General features: G+C 47.5%; 2 protein-coding genes across 2 annotated transcripts; both read right to left on the bottom strand.

Annotated features, from left to right (window-relative positions):
* Nucleotides 1-337: 337 nt before the first annotated feature.
* Nucleotides 338-1,282, bottom strand: LOC101541470 (olfactory receptor 1361-like). Its single transcript, XM_055129534.1, has one exon. It carries the CDS (start codon nt 1,280-1,282, stop codon nt 338-340), a length of 945 nt encoding a protein of 314 aa, XP_054985509.1.
* A 12,989-nt stretch (nt 1,283-14,271) lies between these two features.
* Nucleotides 14,272-15,210, bottom strand: LOC129401760 (olfactory receptor 1361-like). The gene has a single exon (XM_055124598.1). It carries the CDS (start codon nt 15,208-15,210, stop codon nt 14,272-14,274), a length of 939 nt encoding a protein of 312 aa, XP_054980573.1.
* Nucleotides 15,211-17,358: the final 2,148 nt, after the last annotated feature.

The following is a 17,358-nucleotide window of genomic DNA, read 5'->3' as shown; positions in this document are numbered from 1 at the left end:
GTCTAGCATTTGGGTTTCTTGTTCAGAGCCATTTCACCGGCACCTGCTTGAATGATAGACTTGAGCATCAGCATTTCATCACAGAACATTTTCCTGGAGCATTTACAGCTTCCCACCTGTATCTCCAGAGCCCTAAGCTCATAGTTTTGTTTCTTTTTTGGTACTAGCAATTCTAAAATTTTTGGTTGACATGAATATCTCTCAATGAATATCTCTTAAAGGAAAGGAAATGGAAAAACTTACTGTTATAAAGTTATAAAAAGAGATTATTAAAGAGGACTGAGAATGGAATTTAGGACATGCAAAACATATTGGAACTATGTTATGTACATTTCTCTTATCGCTGAGTAAAAACAGTCTTCCTACTGAGAAGGGACCTGAACGCACCCTTCATGTCCTTGTTACGGAGGCTGTAGATAAAGGGATTCATCATAGGTGTGACCACGGTGTACATTACTGCAGCCACTGTTTTCCCCTGGGTCTCTTTGGAGGAGGAGGGGGTAAAATACACCCCGATGATGGTCCCGTAGAAGAGACATACCACAGAGAGGTGGGAGCTGCAAGTGGAAAAGGCCTTCTGCCGGCCTGTCTTGGATGGGATTCGCATTACGGTCGAGAAGATGAGTGAATATGAGATCCAGATGCCTATGAAAGGGAGGAGGACCAACAAGGAACCCTCATAGTTCACCACGACATTGTTGAGGAGAGTGTCGGAGCATGCCAAGTTTAGCAGAGTGCTGAGTTCACAGAAGAAATTTTGCACCTGGTTGTGGGTGCAGAATGAGAGACGGTTCAATAGTATGATGTGAACCAAGGAATTCCCGAATGATGTGGCCCAGGATGCCCCCACCAGGAGGTTGCAGACCTGGGGTGTCACAGACATGGCATAGTGCAGAGGGTGGCAGATGGCCTCATAGCGGTCATAGGCCATGACACCCAGCAGGAAGCAGTCAAGAGTAACAAACAAGATGAAGAAGAACGTCTGGGTGAGGCAGCCGGCATACGGAATGCCCCTGTGCCCCGAGACGTGGTTGACCAGCATCTTGGGGATGGTGGTGGAGGTGAAGCAGATGTCCACGAAGGCCAGGTTGGCCAGGAAGAAGTACATGGGGGTGTGGAGCCGGGCGTCGGTGACAATGGCCAGGACGATGAGCAGGTTGCCCAGCACCGTGATCAGGTACATAACCAGGAAGAGAATGAAGAGCAGCTGCTGCTCCCGGGGGTCCTCGGAGAGGCCCAGGAGGAGGAACTCAGAGAACTGGGTGAGGTTTCCTGCCTCCATGACTCCTGGATCAATGAGAAAGGGTTCAGGGTGCTGTCCCAGGTGCTGACCCAGATCAGGTGTTCATGGTGAGCTATCTATAACCCCTGGATTAATTCGGTTGTTCATCATTTCCCCACACTCTCTCCTAAGAGTTTACATCCTAGTTATACAATAGTCCACATTCACACACCATCCAGCCTCCACCTCAGATGCCCCGTAATGTTTATGGACATCAACTAGCGACCCAAGGATTCCACACCACAATCCTGAATCACACTGAATCTGTCCTTCACTGGTCACTCCTGAGCTCAGCTTTGTCAAGGGTAGGGTACGAGCCACCTGGCTATACCTCAGGGATTTCCCATAACCGGCAATGTGCAATACTTTGAAAAAGGGACAAAATGGGTTAGGGAGGGAGCGAGAGATGGTGGATGGGAGAGACAGGGCTGATGAAGAGAGAGAGAGGAAGTGGAAGAGCCAAGTGGAAGGAGGAGGGAGACAGGCAAATAGAAGCAGGTGGGAAAGGCACAGGATGTTTGCTTCATATTTTAAACATGGACATGAGCCACGTTCTAGTCTGAACTATGATCTGTATTTTCTGAATATCTAAACTAGACAACACATAGTTTTAGATTTCAACCCACCCTGAACTATTTGGAAGGGAGAGCGGGGTAAATGAGAGAGAAGGAAGAGGAAGATAGATGGAGAAGGCTATTACATGGGTTGGTTGTAAACTCGGGACCCGCCCTGATACTTGGGTCATGGACAGTGTTGGCTGTTCCCCTCCTGAGGGCCCAGCTTTCTTCCGGACACTCGTCCTCACCCACCAGTCAATCACCCTCCTCCTCCTGTCCTAGAGCTGAGAACAAGGTCCAGGTCCCCCTCCTCTCCCAGAGAAGGTGCAAGGGCGGCCCCACACCCTGCACCTCATGCTTTACCTGGCCCCCCACTCCTTCCGATGCCCCTCTCCTCCCCAGCTCACACACATCCACCTCACCCCTGCCACTGCCCATTTGCCTCTTCTCTGCTTTCCTGGGCTCAGTGTCTTATTCTTTTTTTTTTTTTGCTTTTTGGGTCACACCTGGCGATGCACAGGGGTTACTCCTGGCTCTGCACTCAGGAATTACACCTGGCGGTGCTCAGGGGACCATATGGGATGCTGGGATTCGAACCTGGGTCGGCCACGTGCAAGGCAAATGCCCTACCCGCTGTGCTATTGCTCCAGCCCCATCAGTGTCTTATTCTTTGACCTCATCTCTCCATGGACACAATCAAATGAAATAGCAAGCTTCTCCACTATTGAAATTCTGCCTGGGACTAGAGCCAACGGCTACTGCCTGCTCCCCACCAACCTTGTGCATGACCTGGTACGTGGGCGGCTTCGATCTTACTCTGATTCATGCAGCAGTGCATCCATGTATAGGAGGAAGAGGTTTGGAGACAAATTCAGCCTTCCCTGTCATCCTATTGCAACACTCTTCAACTCGGCCACGCAAGAGTTGGGTCCTCTCACGAACTTAGACACTCATCGCTATCACTTCTTCATGTTTTATTTGGTTTACATCCTTCACACCATTGAACTGAGCCCAGAGCAGCACCGTCACAACCCCGAGGTCACACAGAAGTCTGAGCTGCCGAGCCCTGCCTCTTCTCTCTCTCTGTGCACGGCTCAGCTCCCACTCTCCTGTTGTACCCCTCTGACTGTGGAGATGTGTGAGTATGGTGCAGTTCCCCCGAGGTTGAAGAGGAAGGTCAGTCCCCCAAGAGCATCCTAGGACCTGGCAGAGCCCAATTTACCCCGTGCTTGATGCTCCTCGGGCTGTGTCCCCCGTGCCTTGTTAGGGCTCCTGCTAATTGTCCCTCCAACTCCACCCCTCTGCGCATGAACCTGAGGTGGGGAGGAGGAGACGATGCTGCTGACCCTCCATTTCCCTTCACTGGTGCACCCAGGAGGGTGGAACTTTGGATCCTGCAGGGACTCTGCTCACGGCTGGGGCAGCAGGTATCTGAGCCCTCTCGAGTGTGCCACGCACCTCTGGGTGCAACTCTGGAAATTTGAAATGCGTTGTAATGCACATCAACTAAAAAGTACTGCGTTCAAGAGTTATCCAGAGTCACATTTACAGTGTCGCACGAAGTCATCTGTGCTTCTGCTTCACCCCCTTTACCTCAGTCCTCATCCCCTCCATCACTGATGCAGTATAAACCGCCATAGGGTGGTTCCAGAGGGAGAAGCGTGCTCCGTGTGCACTGGGGCTAGGCTCAACTGGCCAGAGAAGGGCGAGTCCTCCAGCCAGCAGCCCTTTGCCTTGGCACCTGAACTTCCAGCTCCATCTGATTTTGCATTTTCCCACAATTGATGAGCATAGTTTTACTTGAAATGGACATAAATGATACAGGGATTGTATTTCATTTCCCAAAGTCAAAAGATTCCCTGTAGGGTTCGGGCTGCCTCCCCCTGCTTCCTGTGGCCCCAGCAGCTTTGCACATGCCCCAGAGTTGCCTCAGCTATGATTTAACTTCAGCTGCATCACCTCCTGTATCACATCTCAAACTCTACAAGAAGGATAAACCAAAAGCGGCACACCAGGCCAGATGGGATGGAATGTAGACAGTATTCGATCTTGAATAACAAAACACAAGCACAGTCTTATTCTGGAACAGCGTCTTAGTAATCTCTATACAAAGACTTACTGGCTCTTTTCCAAGAAAACATTTTTTGATCATTCTTGTAGCCAATTGTTGATAACAAGCAATATACAATACAGTATTTGAGGCCCAGTATAGGGGCAGGCTTAAAGGGTGGTTCAGAAAATTGGAGATTAAGGGGTGGGAAGGTGCAATATTGGTAGGATTAGTGTTGGACTGTTGAATGTCTATAACAATCATCCTGAACAACTTTAGTTTAGAAAAAAATTCCCTGAAAAATATTTATAGTGCAGCTCCTTCTTTAGCCCACAGACTTTCTGAACACTATACCGTCAATGTGCTGGAGCAATAGCACAGCAGGTAGGGCGTTTGCCTTGCTCGAGGCCGACTTTGTTTCGGTTCCTTTGTCTCTCTCGGAGAACCCGGCATGCTATTGAGAGTATCCCGCCTGCTCGGCACAACCTGGCAAGTTACCCGTGGCATGTTCAATATGCCAGAAACAGTAACAAGTCTCTCAATGGAGATGGTCCTGGTGCCTACTTATAGGGAGCCATTTTGCAAGCCTGGCTCTTATCCTCTAGTCCAGTGGAGGCTTACTTGGGATTCCTGTAACAAGGTCACCACTGCTGACCTTACTGATCTTATCAGTTCTCCATTCCTCTCTCACTAGCCAACGCCCATGCCTGATCTGCCCAACGCCCATGCCTGATCTGCATTTTACTATTGTTCCTATGGGGGTCCAAGCATGCATACCACCCCCTCCCACCAAGAGGTATAAGTATTGTAACTGCTGTGAATAAACTCTCTCTCCTCCTCTTCCTTCTGGCTCTGCGTCTCTTCGTTCGGTTGCGTCCCCTCCTTAGCCCCACGAAAGGTCCTCCCTGCGGGACAGGATGACGCCCGCTGGAGGGACCCCACATCTGGCGCCCAGCGTGGGGCACTAGGGGACCACCGAACGCCCGGTCAAGTTCATGTCAGCCGACGAATTCACGGAAAAGTGAGTGTCTCTGAGGGTCGCCTCTCTCTTGGCGCACACCCTGGTATGGGACCGGGCTCGAATACAGTCTCGTGTTAAGGACGAGATGGTCAGTGGCCGAAAGGCTTGAATTCCCTTGTCTTGTGTGTATGTGTGAGTGATTGTGCAGTCTTGTACGTCCTCGTCCTTGTACTGAGTCTGTGGCTACACGACTTGGCATCCTTAAGATCCCTTTAAGGTTACGGAGTCCGATTGGGCTGTCTGCGATTCCACGAGGAACATATGGTCTAGGGTGGTGCTGGTTTAGACACCGGCCGCAAGTCACCTCTCAGGCTGATCCACTATGGCTAAGTTCCTCACCGGCCAGACATGCATCTGAGTGGTTTGTTATGAGTGTCCCCATCCCCCCCTGCCCCCTTCTTGTGCCTTTTGTTCTTTCATTTCCGTCGAGTTAGAGAAACAGCCTGCCAGTGACCCTTTCCTTTCTGTACTTTCATTTCTGTCGAGTTGGCAGAAACTACCTCCCAGTGAAGACAGTCACTGGTGGAAGGTCAAATCCCTTTGTCCTGTGTTTTCATTTCTGTCGAGTTGGCAGAGACAGCCTACCAGTGAAGCAGTCACTGGTGGAAGGCTTGAATCCCTTTGTCCTGTGTTTTCATTTCTGTCAAGTTGGCAGAAACAGTCTACCAGTGAAGCAGCCACTGGTGGAAGGCTTGAATCCCTTTCTTCTGTGTTTTCATTTCTGTCGAGTTGGCAGAAACAGCCTACCAGTGACCCTTTCTTTTCACTTGCTTTATGGCCTGCTTATCCTCTCTTTCCAAGGCTCCCTCAGTTTGTGGGGATGAGGCCACCCCCATGCAGGGGGCTGACTCCTCAAATTCTACTACCATAGACTGACCATCCTGCTCCCCTACCTGAGCCCTCCCATGCGGAGGTGCCTCCGAGACTTTATCCTGTGATTTCTGGCATCTCTGATCCCTCTCCTACAGAATCCGAATCCCTGCCCCCGGAGGATGGGGCTATCCTGGAAGATGAGGTGGCGAGGTATCAGCCCTCAGCCCTTTGGCCCCCATCGGGAAAACAGCCACCCCCTTATCTGTCCCATGCCACTGCCTTTTTTAATTCCCCATATGATGCCAGTGAGGCAGTCCGCCAGCTTGCCCGGGACACTGCCGCCTTACGCGCAGTTCTCCAACAGAAGCAGGAATATGTCCAACTTTTGACTCAAGTAAGGCAGCTGGATAAGGAACTAGTGAGTGCCCTGCAGCCTTCTACCCTCTCTCGAGGACCTAGCGTCTCTCAAGGACCTAGCAGGAAAAGCTCTGTCTCTCCTTCACCCCGCCACATTCTAGCTTTAAAACCCATGGCTGCCTTCCCAGCTACCAGGTCCCATTCTCGGGCCCCTGATTACCCCACAAGGTACAAGAACTATTGAACTTAAGCCAAAGAAGGTTTACTCATGTTTCATAAAAATTGATGGTTTAAAGGTTATGCCGTTGTGTAAATGTACATATGCATCTATATTGGATTATTAGAATGTGAGCTGAAATAGTTGCGGTTAAAAACAAGTTCGAAGAGTAATGGGTTTAGTTAAAATATGAGTTTCTAGAGTTATAAAATTGGTTGCAAAATTTATTCTACAAGTGTTTTATTTGATCTGAGACTTTCGGTAACTAAAATTTCTATTGATACTTAGCAAAGAATATAATAGATTAATCTCAGGTGTCTAAAGCCATAGTATTGGGCCTTGGTTAAAGTTTGAGATAAGAATGGAGAATTTCGTAGAAAATGTGGGAACTTTTACTGACTATTGTTAAATCAATCTGTCCAGTACATGAAAATGCATGTTATTATTCTGATAACTTTATTCATTGCAAAGCTTTGTCACCAGGTACCAACCTATTCCTGACCATCAGAGACCTTCGTACACAAGTATGAGGTCCTTAATGTTTTATGGTAACCTATGAGTGTTTTTATCTTTATATTTGTGTTTTCCTAGAAATCAGAATTCTAAGATGTCTCCTGGTTAATTTCTAATGTGAAGTGAACTTTTGCCAAGTGAATATATGTTGTAAGAACTTTCTAAACCTTTTTGAATATCTGTAGAACTGATAATTCTTTTGAAATGGTATGGCAGAGTAGTTTTGTCGTGTTAAATGAGATGATTGAAAATTAGTGTCCAAATTTGGGAAATCATGTTGTACTGAGTTCAGTAAAATAAGAGTTTAAATTTGTGGGACGACTATAAGGGATACAGATGTATGTCTTAAGTCAGAAAGATAACGGATGCAGATATCTTCAATTGGAAAAAGGAAAGAAATCCTGTTAAAGTGAAGTTGATTTTGAAATGGGTTGAAGGAAAGTTACAGGACAGAATGAATATAAAGGAAAGTGTAGAAGGTTTGAGGTTGTGTTTGAAGGAAAGAAACTGATCACTGTTTTAAGAAACTCTTTAAATTACATGCAGAATTGTTCTAGTATGTTTTTGGTAGGATCTATGGAAAAGATATTGAATGGATTGTCTGGAACTCCTGTTACAGTGCTCTTAGATAATTGAATTCTTCAAAAGTTGCAGAAAATCAAGGGTTTTTCAAATGGGATTAAATGAATTAGACATGTTTAACTGTACACTGGACTCCCAGTACAGTGCTCTTATTAATGGGAAGTCAAGGTTTTCAACATGGGATTAAATGGGTTAAATATGATGTTAAATTGTACACTTTCTCTACAGATTTTAGATTCTTTGGCTAGGAACTACAACAAGTGGGTGTGTTGCATCTCACTGCGAGTAAAGTGAAATGTTTTTCTCTTCTTTGTACCTTCGGTATGTTTTTGATGCTTCATGGCACTATGTTGGTTTGCATAAATCCAGACAAAAGTCTTTCCTCTCTGTAATAGGGTCTACCCCTCATGCAGACAGGAAAATCAATTATGGGACCCCAAAGCCCTCTTTCAGGGAAAGAGTCAAGGGATTGGTCTAAATGACAGGAGCAGGTATTTAACAGGTACTGTTTCAAGTACCCTACAAACCTCAGGGAGACCCTAGAGGCCAGTTGGCTTAAGGAAAGAATGGAAATCATCACTGCTATGGAAAATGAGAAATCCGGGAATCTGTGTGACTGACACAATCTGGGCCTACTCAGCATCAAGAAAAACCCTGGAAACCAGGATCTCTCCCAGCCCTGAAAAAGGGAGGGGATGGACTCCTTTCTGCCCGGATGCATCTACGGAAAAGGCCACCTCCAGTTCAACCTGAAAGCTCGAGACCATCCAGTTCATCGTGGGACATTGATGTCCAGGCCTGGGTAACTCTGACGTGCCACATAAGATTAATGCCGTTATTGGTGTGCCTCCTGTCTTTAGCCCAACCCCCAGGACTTCTCAGTAAATAATGGGGTAAGCCCAAAATGGAGAGTTCTCCAATCTTGCTGTGTTTATGCAGAAGAACAAGTCAGACTTGTTAAGCCATCGGGCAAATTTTAAAATGAAGGTGGAGAGAAAACCATGTTTCTGTAATTTGCCTTTTAAAGAATCAGATTCAAATTCTACAGAGTGATCTAGTAAATGTATTCTAATCTTGATCTAAAAGGTATCCCTTCTGGGTAATTCAGGTAAAATGTGTTTTGCTGACTGTAAAGTAAGCAGCCTAGTCTTTGGGACTCAATGTTGAACTTGCTATCACTAGTCTGAAAGCCATCTTTCATGAGAAGGAACTCAGAACTGTGCTTTCTGTTTCATTAATGAACCTAGTGGAAATTCTGAGCTTCCTTTCCTAACACTTGTTCAGCATCAAGGAACTCACTAAGGAAAGGATTGGCAGCTTGACATGCAAATGATCAAACACTCATTCAAGGTATAAATATCTATTGGTTCTAATTGATAGCTTCAGTGGATGGGTAGCTTTTCCAACCTGAGAAGTGGCGTGGTACTTCTAGGCCACTAGAAAAATCTGGACATAGAAAGTAATTTTCTATCAACCATGGGTGAAGCAGTTTTTCTTTTCCATTGTTTTTATGACAGAAATGGGTATGGCATTATGTTGCTTTGGTTTCTGTTGCTTTAACTCTTATGTTTCCTAAGACAGCAAACTATTTTGTCCTTACTAGGTCAGAAAAGACCTTCCACATCTCCAGAGTCTAATCATTTCAAAGTGCCATCCCTCAGTCTAATTGATCTGATCTTTTCTTTCAGATAACTTCAGGAACCCAACCAGTTCATTGCCTGGGGCCCACTAAAACTAAGGTAGCTTGAGTTTTCACCCCTTGTCCAGGCAGGGTCTGTGCCCCTCTGTCAGCATGAAGTAGCTTCAGAAGATGGATCACCGACATTTTCCCCTTAAAGATTTAAGGTGGTGAAATCTCTAGGGAGGAATATGATGTAGGCAGGTAGATAGGGAAAGGCCCTTGGCAATGAAACAGATTAATAAAGTCTCCAGGAAGGAGAATCCTGAGACTGACCCACCCTGTGGATACAGAAAACAGACCTGATAAGACCTTTAGGGACCCTGAGGAGGTTGGACCCCTCCCCATGAAGTTCCTCAAATTCCGTCAACCTCTCCCTTAATCTGATTAAAATGTGATCCAGCCTAAAGAAGACTGTCACCACTCCCAACCTCCCTGGTAACCTCCTTAGCAACGGACTCTTACCTGGGAAGAAGCCCCACGTGGGGGCAGGTTGAAGAAACCCTATAAAGGCCACCTTGAACAAAGGAAGGGCACGCATATGCTGCCTGAGCCCATGTGCTGCTTGTGCCCATGTGGCCGAGCACATGTGGTGCCCGAGCACATGTGTCGCCCGCATCTCCCCCCTTGAGGTGTGTACTTTCATGCTTTCGGGTTTGTGTCACAAGGGATACTGGACAATGGCTCCCCTGACCACATTTAATTTAAAACAAAACAGGGGGAGATGTAGGGAGCCATTTTACAAGCCTGGCTCTTATCCTCTAGTCAAGGGGAGGCTTACTTGGGATTCCTGTAACAAGGTCACCACTGCTGACCTTACTGATCTATCAGTTCTCCATGCCTCTCTCACTAGCCAACGCCCATGCCTGATCTGCCCAACGCCCATGCCTGATCTGCATTTTACTATTGTTCCTATGGGGGTCCAAGCATGCATACCACCCCCTCCCACCAAGAGGTATAAGTATTGTAACTGCTGTGAATAAACTCTCTCTCCTCCTCCTCCTCCTTCTGGTCTGCGTCTCTTTGTTCGGTTGCGTCCCCTCCTTAGCCCCACGAAAGGTCCTCCCTGCGGGACAGGATGATGCCCGCAGGGGGGACCCCAAACCTACTCGCGCAAATCAGTGAACAATGGGATGACAGTGCTACAGTGCTATACTATCAAAATATACAATCACGTTGCCAGAGAATTCAACACAGGAGAAGCATGTGCACTGAACTCGGAATGGTCTAACTGAAAGATTTCATTTTCTCCTTATCCTAAGAATGAAGAAACACATTCTAATAACACATGGTAACGAAGGGGACTAGATACAATAGCAACAACATTCCTGTTCTGCCCCTTTGCCCTATGTAGAGACGCAATGTCCAATTGTTTAGTGGAAAACTTGAAAGAATATTCTTTTAATCTAATAGAATCAGGAAGAAGTATTTAATGAGTAAGCATGATTTATAGAGAACAGTAATAATAGGTCGAATACTAGTAACCATATTAAATGTGAATATATCATAATAAGTTATAACTTATTATATAAGTATAACTTATTGGAAGATCATAAGTTAAAAATCTCTGAAAAGGGACAGACAGATAGTACAGCAGTGAAGGCACTTGGCCACACGTGGCCACCCTGGGTTCATTCCCCAGCACCCCATATGGTCCTCCAAGCACTGCCAGAAGTAATTTTTTAAGCACAGAGCCAAGAGTAATCCCTGAACATCACTGGGTGCACCCCCTCTAAAAACAGGAGCCCTCCCTACCCCAAGGGACCCAGCCCCAGCAACTGACCTCCACTACCCAATGCCTCTCGGAGAGCCCAGCAAGCTACCGAGAGTATCCAGCCTGCATGGTAGAGGCTGGCAAACTCCCTGTGGCATACTCGATATGCCAAAAACAGTATAAATAACAGACCTCATTCCCCTGACACTGAAAGAGCCTCCAATCATTGGAAAAGACGAGTAAGGAGAGGCTGCTAAAATATCAGGGCTGGCCGGAAGTCACGCCCTCGACCCACCCTCGGCGCCACCTTGATGCCACAATCCACAGAGAAGCGGCAGGCATTCTGGTGAGCAACGCGGCCCAGACAATGCTCCGGACCCGAATCGGGGCCAGCAACACCGGGGGCCGGAGGGAGGAGGTGCCGCCAGCACACCTTCTCCGGATGGAACCCCGGCGACACTGAGCAGCAACTAACATGGCTCCAGGATTCGGGACTGGGACAGATCCAAGCCGCGCGGCCTTTTCTCTCAGAGAGCCAGCCCTGTGTAACCTCAGAGATCCAGCACCTGAGTAACCTCAGAGAGCCAGCACTTGTGCAACCTCCGAGAGCCAGCACCTGTGTAACCTCAGAGAGCCAGCATCTGTGTAACCTCAGAGAGCCAGCACCTGGGTAACCTCAGAGAGCCAGCACCTACGTAACCTCGGAGAGCCAGCATCTGTGTAACCTCGGAGAGCCAGCACCTGTGTAACCTCAGAGAGCCAGCACCTGTGCAACCTCAGAGAGCCAGCACCTGTGTAACCTCAGAGAGCCAGCACCTACGTAACCTCGGAGAGCCAGCACCTACGTAACCTCGGAGAGCCAGCATCTGTGTAACCTCAGAGAGACAGCACCTGTGTAACCTCAGAGAGCCAGCCCTGTGTAACCTCAGAGAGCCAGCACCTGTGTAACCTCAGAGAGCCAGCACCTGTGTAACCTCAGAGAGCCAGCACCTGAGTAACCTCAGAGAGCCAGCCCTGTGTAACCTCAGAGAGCCAGCATGCATGTGCCATCCCATACATCTAAGCAACAACCCCCATGACAAATGGAGTTATTAATATGAATAAATTTTTACTGCGTGTTGTTAAAAAAAAAGAGGTAGAAATCAGAAGGGAACACCTAGTAGAGACTATTGGGAGGACCCACTCAGGTTGAAAGCTGCGTGCCAAAAGTAGACTATAGACCGAACATGATGGCCACTCAATAAATACCTCTATTGCAAACTACAACATCCAACAGGAGAGAGAACAAAAGGGAATGCCCTGCCACAGAGGCAGGGTGGGGTGGTGGGGGTTGGGGTGGGGGTGGTGGGAGGGATACTGGGAACATTGATTGAGGAGAATGGGCATTGGTGGAGGGATATAAATGAAATGCAAAGATGAAAGTTCATAAGTTTGTAATTGTACCTCATAGTGATTCATTAATAAAAAATTAAAAAAATATATCAGGGCTGGGACAAATAGAGACGTTACTGGAACCCGCTCAAGTAAATCGAAGAACAATGGGATGACAGTGATACAGTGATATAAGCAGGGGAAGGGACTGAGGGTGGGGGATACTGGGGATTTTGGTGGTAGAGGATGTGCACTGGTGGAGGGTTGGTTGTCCGATCATTGTATGACTGAAACTCAAGCAGTGAAGCTTTATAACTGTAACTCACAGTGATTCACTAAAAAAAAAAAACAACAAAAAAACAATGTGGAGTTCATGCCCAATTCAATCAGCTTACTGGCCTAAGAAATAGCAGTACTCCTACATTCAAAAAAAATGTGGGAGACTTGGGTGCCTGCTGTTCTGACTCTCCTCTCTGACAGCAGATCGGGTGCTGTCCGAGGGAGGGACAGCCTGGGCATGGGCGGAACCTGCTGACCGCAGGTGACTGAAATGCAGCGGTTCTGCTCACTGGTTCTTGGCTCACTCCTAAGTCGCTTCTTGAGTGTCACCTTGTGCTGCGTCCCACCTAGACAGCAGTTCAGGAATATCTGTCTTCACCTGGGTTTGGACTGACTTTGGGTCTGTCTGTGATGTTTCCCGTCAGAACTTCACTCTTTACAAAGGGGAAATAATAATGGAGATATAAACTTATGTCTACTCCTGTGGACCTTAGAAATGGTGTCATACATATCAGAATAGAGAAAACAGGGAGCTAATCTAGGGAGGCAGAAACGCTAGATGTGCTAGCTCCAACTCAGGACAACTGTTCTGCTGCCACTAAAGCGACTGTGAGACAAATGCATCGGTACTTCCCGTGAAGTAGATGGAAGAATGTAGTCTTCAAAATAAATTTTAAGATGCTTTCTAGAAATAAATGAATAACAAAAAAGTGGGTCATGAGAACATTATTTTTTAAGGTTCTGTGTTGAGTATAGCAACAAAAATCCAGTGTAAAGTCTGAAAGCTCTCTGGCTATTGAGTCTGTGGTGTTTGGGTTTCTTGTTCAGAGCCATTTCACCGGCACCTGCTTGAATGAGAGACTTGACGTCAGCATTTGATCACAGGACATTTTACTGGAGCATTTACAACTTCCAACCTGTATCTCCAGAGTTCCAGGCTAACAAGTTTTGTTTCTATTTTGGTACTAGCAACTCTAAAATTTTTGGTTGACATGAATATCTCTTTTTTCAATTTAAGTAATATTTTAATTCACTTTAAGAATAAAATAAAATAAAATAAAATTGCACTTCATCTTGGCCTCACAAATTATTCACAAAGCCCAACACAAGTTAGTTATTTCAAGTCTAAAATCAACATATGGTGTCTTAACAGAAAATAATGCATGCCTATTTACATGGTTATGGTAAAGACTAAATATACGTATGTAAGAGAACAAATAAGTATACCAAAATAGGAGTATTTTTCCTTGACCTTAGTTTTTTTTCTGCTTCCTTTCTTTCTGTAAGATGGTAGAGAACAAGCTAGAAAAACGATGAATGGACCAGCAAAATAGTAGACAAGTAAAGTGCTTACCTTTCACATAGCAGACCCAGTTGGATCCCAGAAACACATATGGGCCCAGAGCTCCTTCAGGAGTGATTTCTGAGCACATAAAAATGCTTAGTAGCAGACACAAAGGAGGAAGAACCCTTAATCTGCAAAAACAATGAATATGTCTTAAAAGGAAAGGAAGGGGCCAGAGCGATAGCACAGCAGGTAGGGTGTTTGCCTTGAACTCAGCTGACTGGCTTCGATCCCTGGTATCGCATATGGTCCCCTGGGAACCACCAGGAGTAATTCCTGAGTGCAAAGCCAGGAATAACCCCTGAGCATCGCTAGGTGTGACCCAAAGACCAACAAAAAAAAAAAAAAAGAAAAAATAAAAGAAAATAAAATAACCTAGTAAGTTAACAGACCACGAAGTTATAAAAAGACCTTATTAAAGACTAGATTGTGAAGAGAATTTAGGACATGCATAAATATATTGGAACAATGTTATGTACATTTCTCTTCTTGCTAAGTAAAAACAGTCTTTCTAATGAGAAGGGACCTGAACGCACCCTTAATGTCCCTGTTACGGAGGCTGTAGATGAAAGGGTTCATCATGGGGGTGACCACGGTGTACATCACTGCGGCCACTGTTTTCCCCTGGGTCTCCTCGGAAGAGGAGGGGGTAAAATACACCCCGATGATGGTCCCGTAGAAGAGACATACCACGGAGAGGTGGGAGCTGCAAGTGGAAAAAGCCTTCTGCCGGCCTGTCTTGGATGGGATTCGCATTACGGTCGAGAAGATGAGCAAATATGAGATCAAGATGCCCATGAAGGGGAGGACAACTGTCAAGGACCCCTCATAGTTCACCACGACATTGTTGAGGAGAGTGTCGGAGCAGGCCAAGTTCAGCAGAGTGCTGAGTTCACAGAAGAAATTTTGCACCTGGTTGTGGGTGCAGAATGAGAGACGGTTCAATAGTATGATGTGAACCAAGGAATTCCCGAATGATGTGGCCCAGGATGCCCCCACCAGGAGGCTGCAGACCTGGGGTGTCACAGACATGGCATAGTGCAGGGGGTGGCAGATGGCCTCATAGCGGTCATAGGCCATGACACCCAGCAGGAAGCAGTCAAGGCTAACAAACAAGATGAAGAAGAACGTCTGGGTAAGGCAGCCGGCATACGGAATGCCCCTGTGACCCGAGACGTGGTTGACCAGCATCTTGGGGATGGTGGTGGAGGTGAAGCAGATGTCCACGAAGGCCAGGTTGGCCAGGAAGAAGTACATGGGGGTGTGGAGCCGGGCGTCGGTGACAATGGCCAGGACGATGAGCAGGTTGCCCAGCACCGTGATCAGGTACATAACCAGGAAGAGAATGAAGAGCAGCTGCTGCTCCCGGGGGTCCTCGGAGAGGCCCAGGAGGAGGAACTCAGAGAACTGGGTGAGGTTTCCTGCCTCCATGACTCCTGGATCAATGAGAAAGGGTTCAGGGTGCTGTCCCCAGTGCTGACCCAGATCAGGCATTCATGGTGAGCTATCTATAACCCCCTGGATTAATTCGGTTGTTCATCATTTCCCACACTCTCTCCTAAGAGTTTACATCCTAGTTATACAATAGTCCACATTCACACACCATCCAGCCTCCACCTCAGATGCCCCGTAATGTTTATGGACATCAACTAGCGACCCAAGGATTCCACACCACAATCCTGAATCTCACTGAATCTGTCCTTCACTGGTCACTCCTGAGCTCAGCTTTGTCAAGGGTAGGGTACGAGCCACCTGGCTATACCTCAGGGATTCCCCATAACCGGCTATGTGCAATACTTTGAAAAAGGGACAAAATGGGTTAGGGAGGGAGTGAGAGATGGTGGATGGGAGAGACAGGGCTGATGAAGAGAGAGAGAGGAAGTGGAAGAGCCAAGTGGAAGGAGGAGGGAGACAGGCAAATAGAAGCAGGTGGGAAAGGCACAGGATGTTTGCTTCATATTTTAAACATGGACATGAGCCACGTTCTAGTCTGAACTATGATCTGTATTTTCTGAATATCTAAACTAGACAACACACAGTTTTAGATTTCCACCCACCCTGGACTTTTTGGAAGGGAGAGCGGGGTAAATGAGAGAGAAGGAAGAGGAAGATAGATGGAGAGAGGCTATTACATGGGTTGGTTGTAAACTCGGGACCCGCCCTGATACTTGGGTCATGGACAGTGTTGGCTGTTCCCCTCCTGAGGGCCCAGCTTTCGTCTGGACACTCGTCCTCACCCACCAGTCAATCACCCTCCTCCTCCTGTCCTATAGCTAAGAACAAGGTCCAGGTCCTCCTCCTCTCCCAGAGAAGGTGCAAGGGCGGCCCCACACCCTGCACCTCATGCTTTACCTGGCCCCCCACTCCTTCCGATGCCCCTCTCCTCCCCAGCTCACACACATCCACCTCACCCCCGCCACTACCCATTTGCCTCTTCTCTGCTTTCCTGGGCTCAGTGTCTTATTCTTTTCTTTTTTGCCTTTTGGGTCACTCCTGGCGATGCACAGGGGTTACTCCTGGCTCTGCACTCAGGAATTACACCTGGTTGTGCTCAGGGGACCATATGGGATGCTGGGATTCGAACCCGGGTCGGCCACGTGCAAGGCAAATGCCCTACCCGCTGTGCTATTGCTCCAGCCCCATCAGTGTCTTATTCTTTGACCTCATCTCTCCATGGACACAATCAAATGAAATAGCAAGCTTCTCCACTATTGAAATTCTGCCTGGGACTAGAGCCAATGGCTGCTGCCTGCTCCCCACCAACCTTGTGCATGACCTGGTACGTGTGGGGCTTCGATCTTACTCTGATTCATGCAGCGGTGCATCCATGTATAGGAGGAAGAGGTTTGGAGACAAATTCAGCCTTCCCTGTCATCCTATTCCAACACTCTTCAATTCGGCCACGCAAGAGTTGGGTCCTCTCACGAACTTAGACACTCATCGCTATCGCTTCTTCATGTTTTATTTGGTTTACATCCTTCACACCATTGAACTGAGCCCAGAGCAGCACCGTCACAACCCCGAGGTCACACAGAAGTCTGAGCTGCCGAGCCCTGCCTCTTCTCTCTCTCTGTGCACGGCTCAGCTCCCACTCTCCTGTTGTACCCCTCTGACTGTGGAGATGTGTGAGTACGGTGCAGTTCCCCCGAGGTTGAAGAGGAAGGTCAGTCCCCCAAGAGCATCCTAGGACCTGGCAGAGCCCAATTTACCCCGTGCTTGATGCTCCTTGGGCTGTGTCCCCCGTGCCTTGTTAGGGCTCCTGCTAATTGTCCCTCCAACTCCACCCCTCTGCGCATGAACCTGGGGTGGGGAGGAGGAGACGATGCTGCTGACCCTCCATTTCCCTTCACTGGTGCACCCAGGAGGGTGGAACTTTGGATCCTGCAGGGACTCTGCTCACGGCTGGGGCAGCAGGTATCTGAGCCCTCTCGAGTGTGCCACGCACCTCTGGGTGCAACTCTGGAAATTTGAAATGCGTTGTAATGCACATCAACTAAAAAGTACTGCGTTCAAGAGTTATCCAGAGTCACATTTACAGTGTCGCACGAAGTCATCTGTGCCTCTGCTTCACCCCCTTTA

The sequence above is a fragment of the Sorex araneus genome, chromosome 2, assembly GCF_027595985.1.
Source record: "Sorex araneus isolate mSorAra2 chromosome 2, mSorAra2.pri, whole genome shotgun sequence".
NCBI lineage: Eukaryota > Metazoa > Chordata > Mammalia > Eulipotyphla > Soricidae > Sorex > Sorex araneus.
This window is presented reverse-complemented; position numbering and strand designations above follow the sequence as displayed.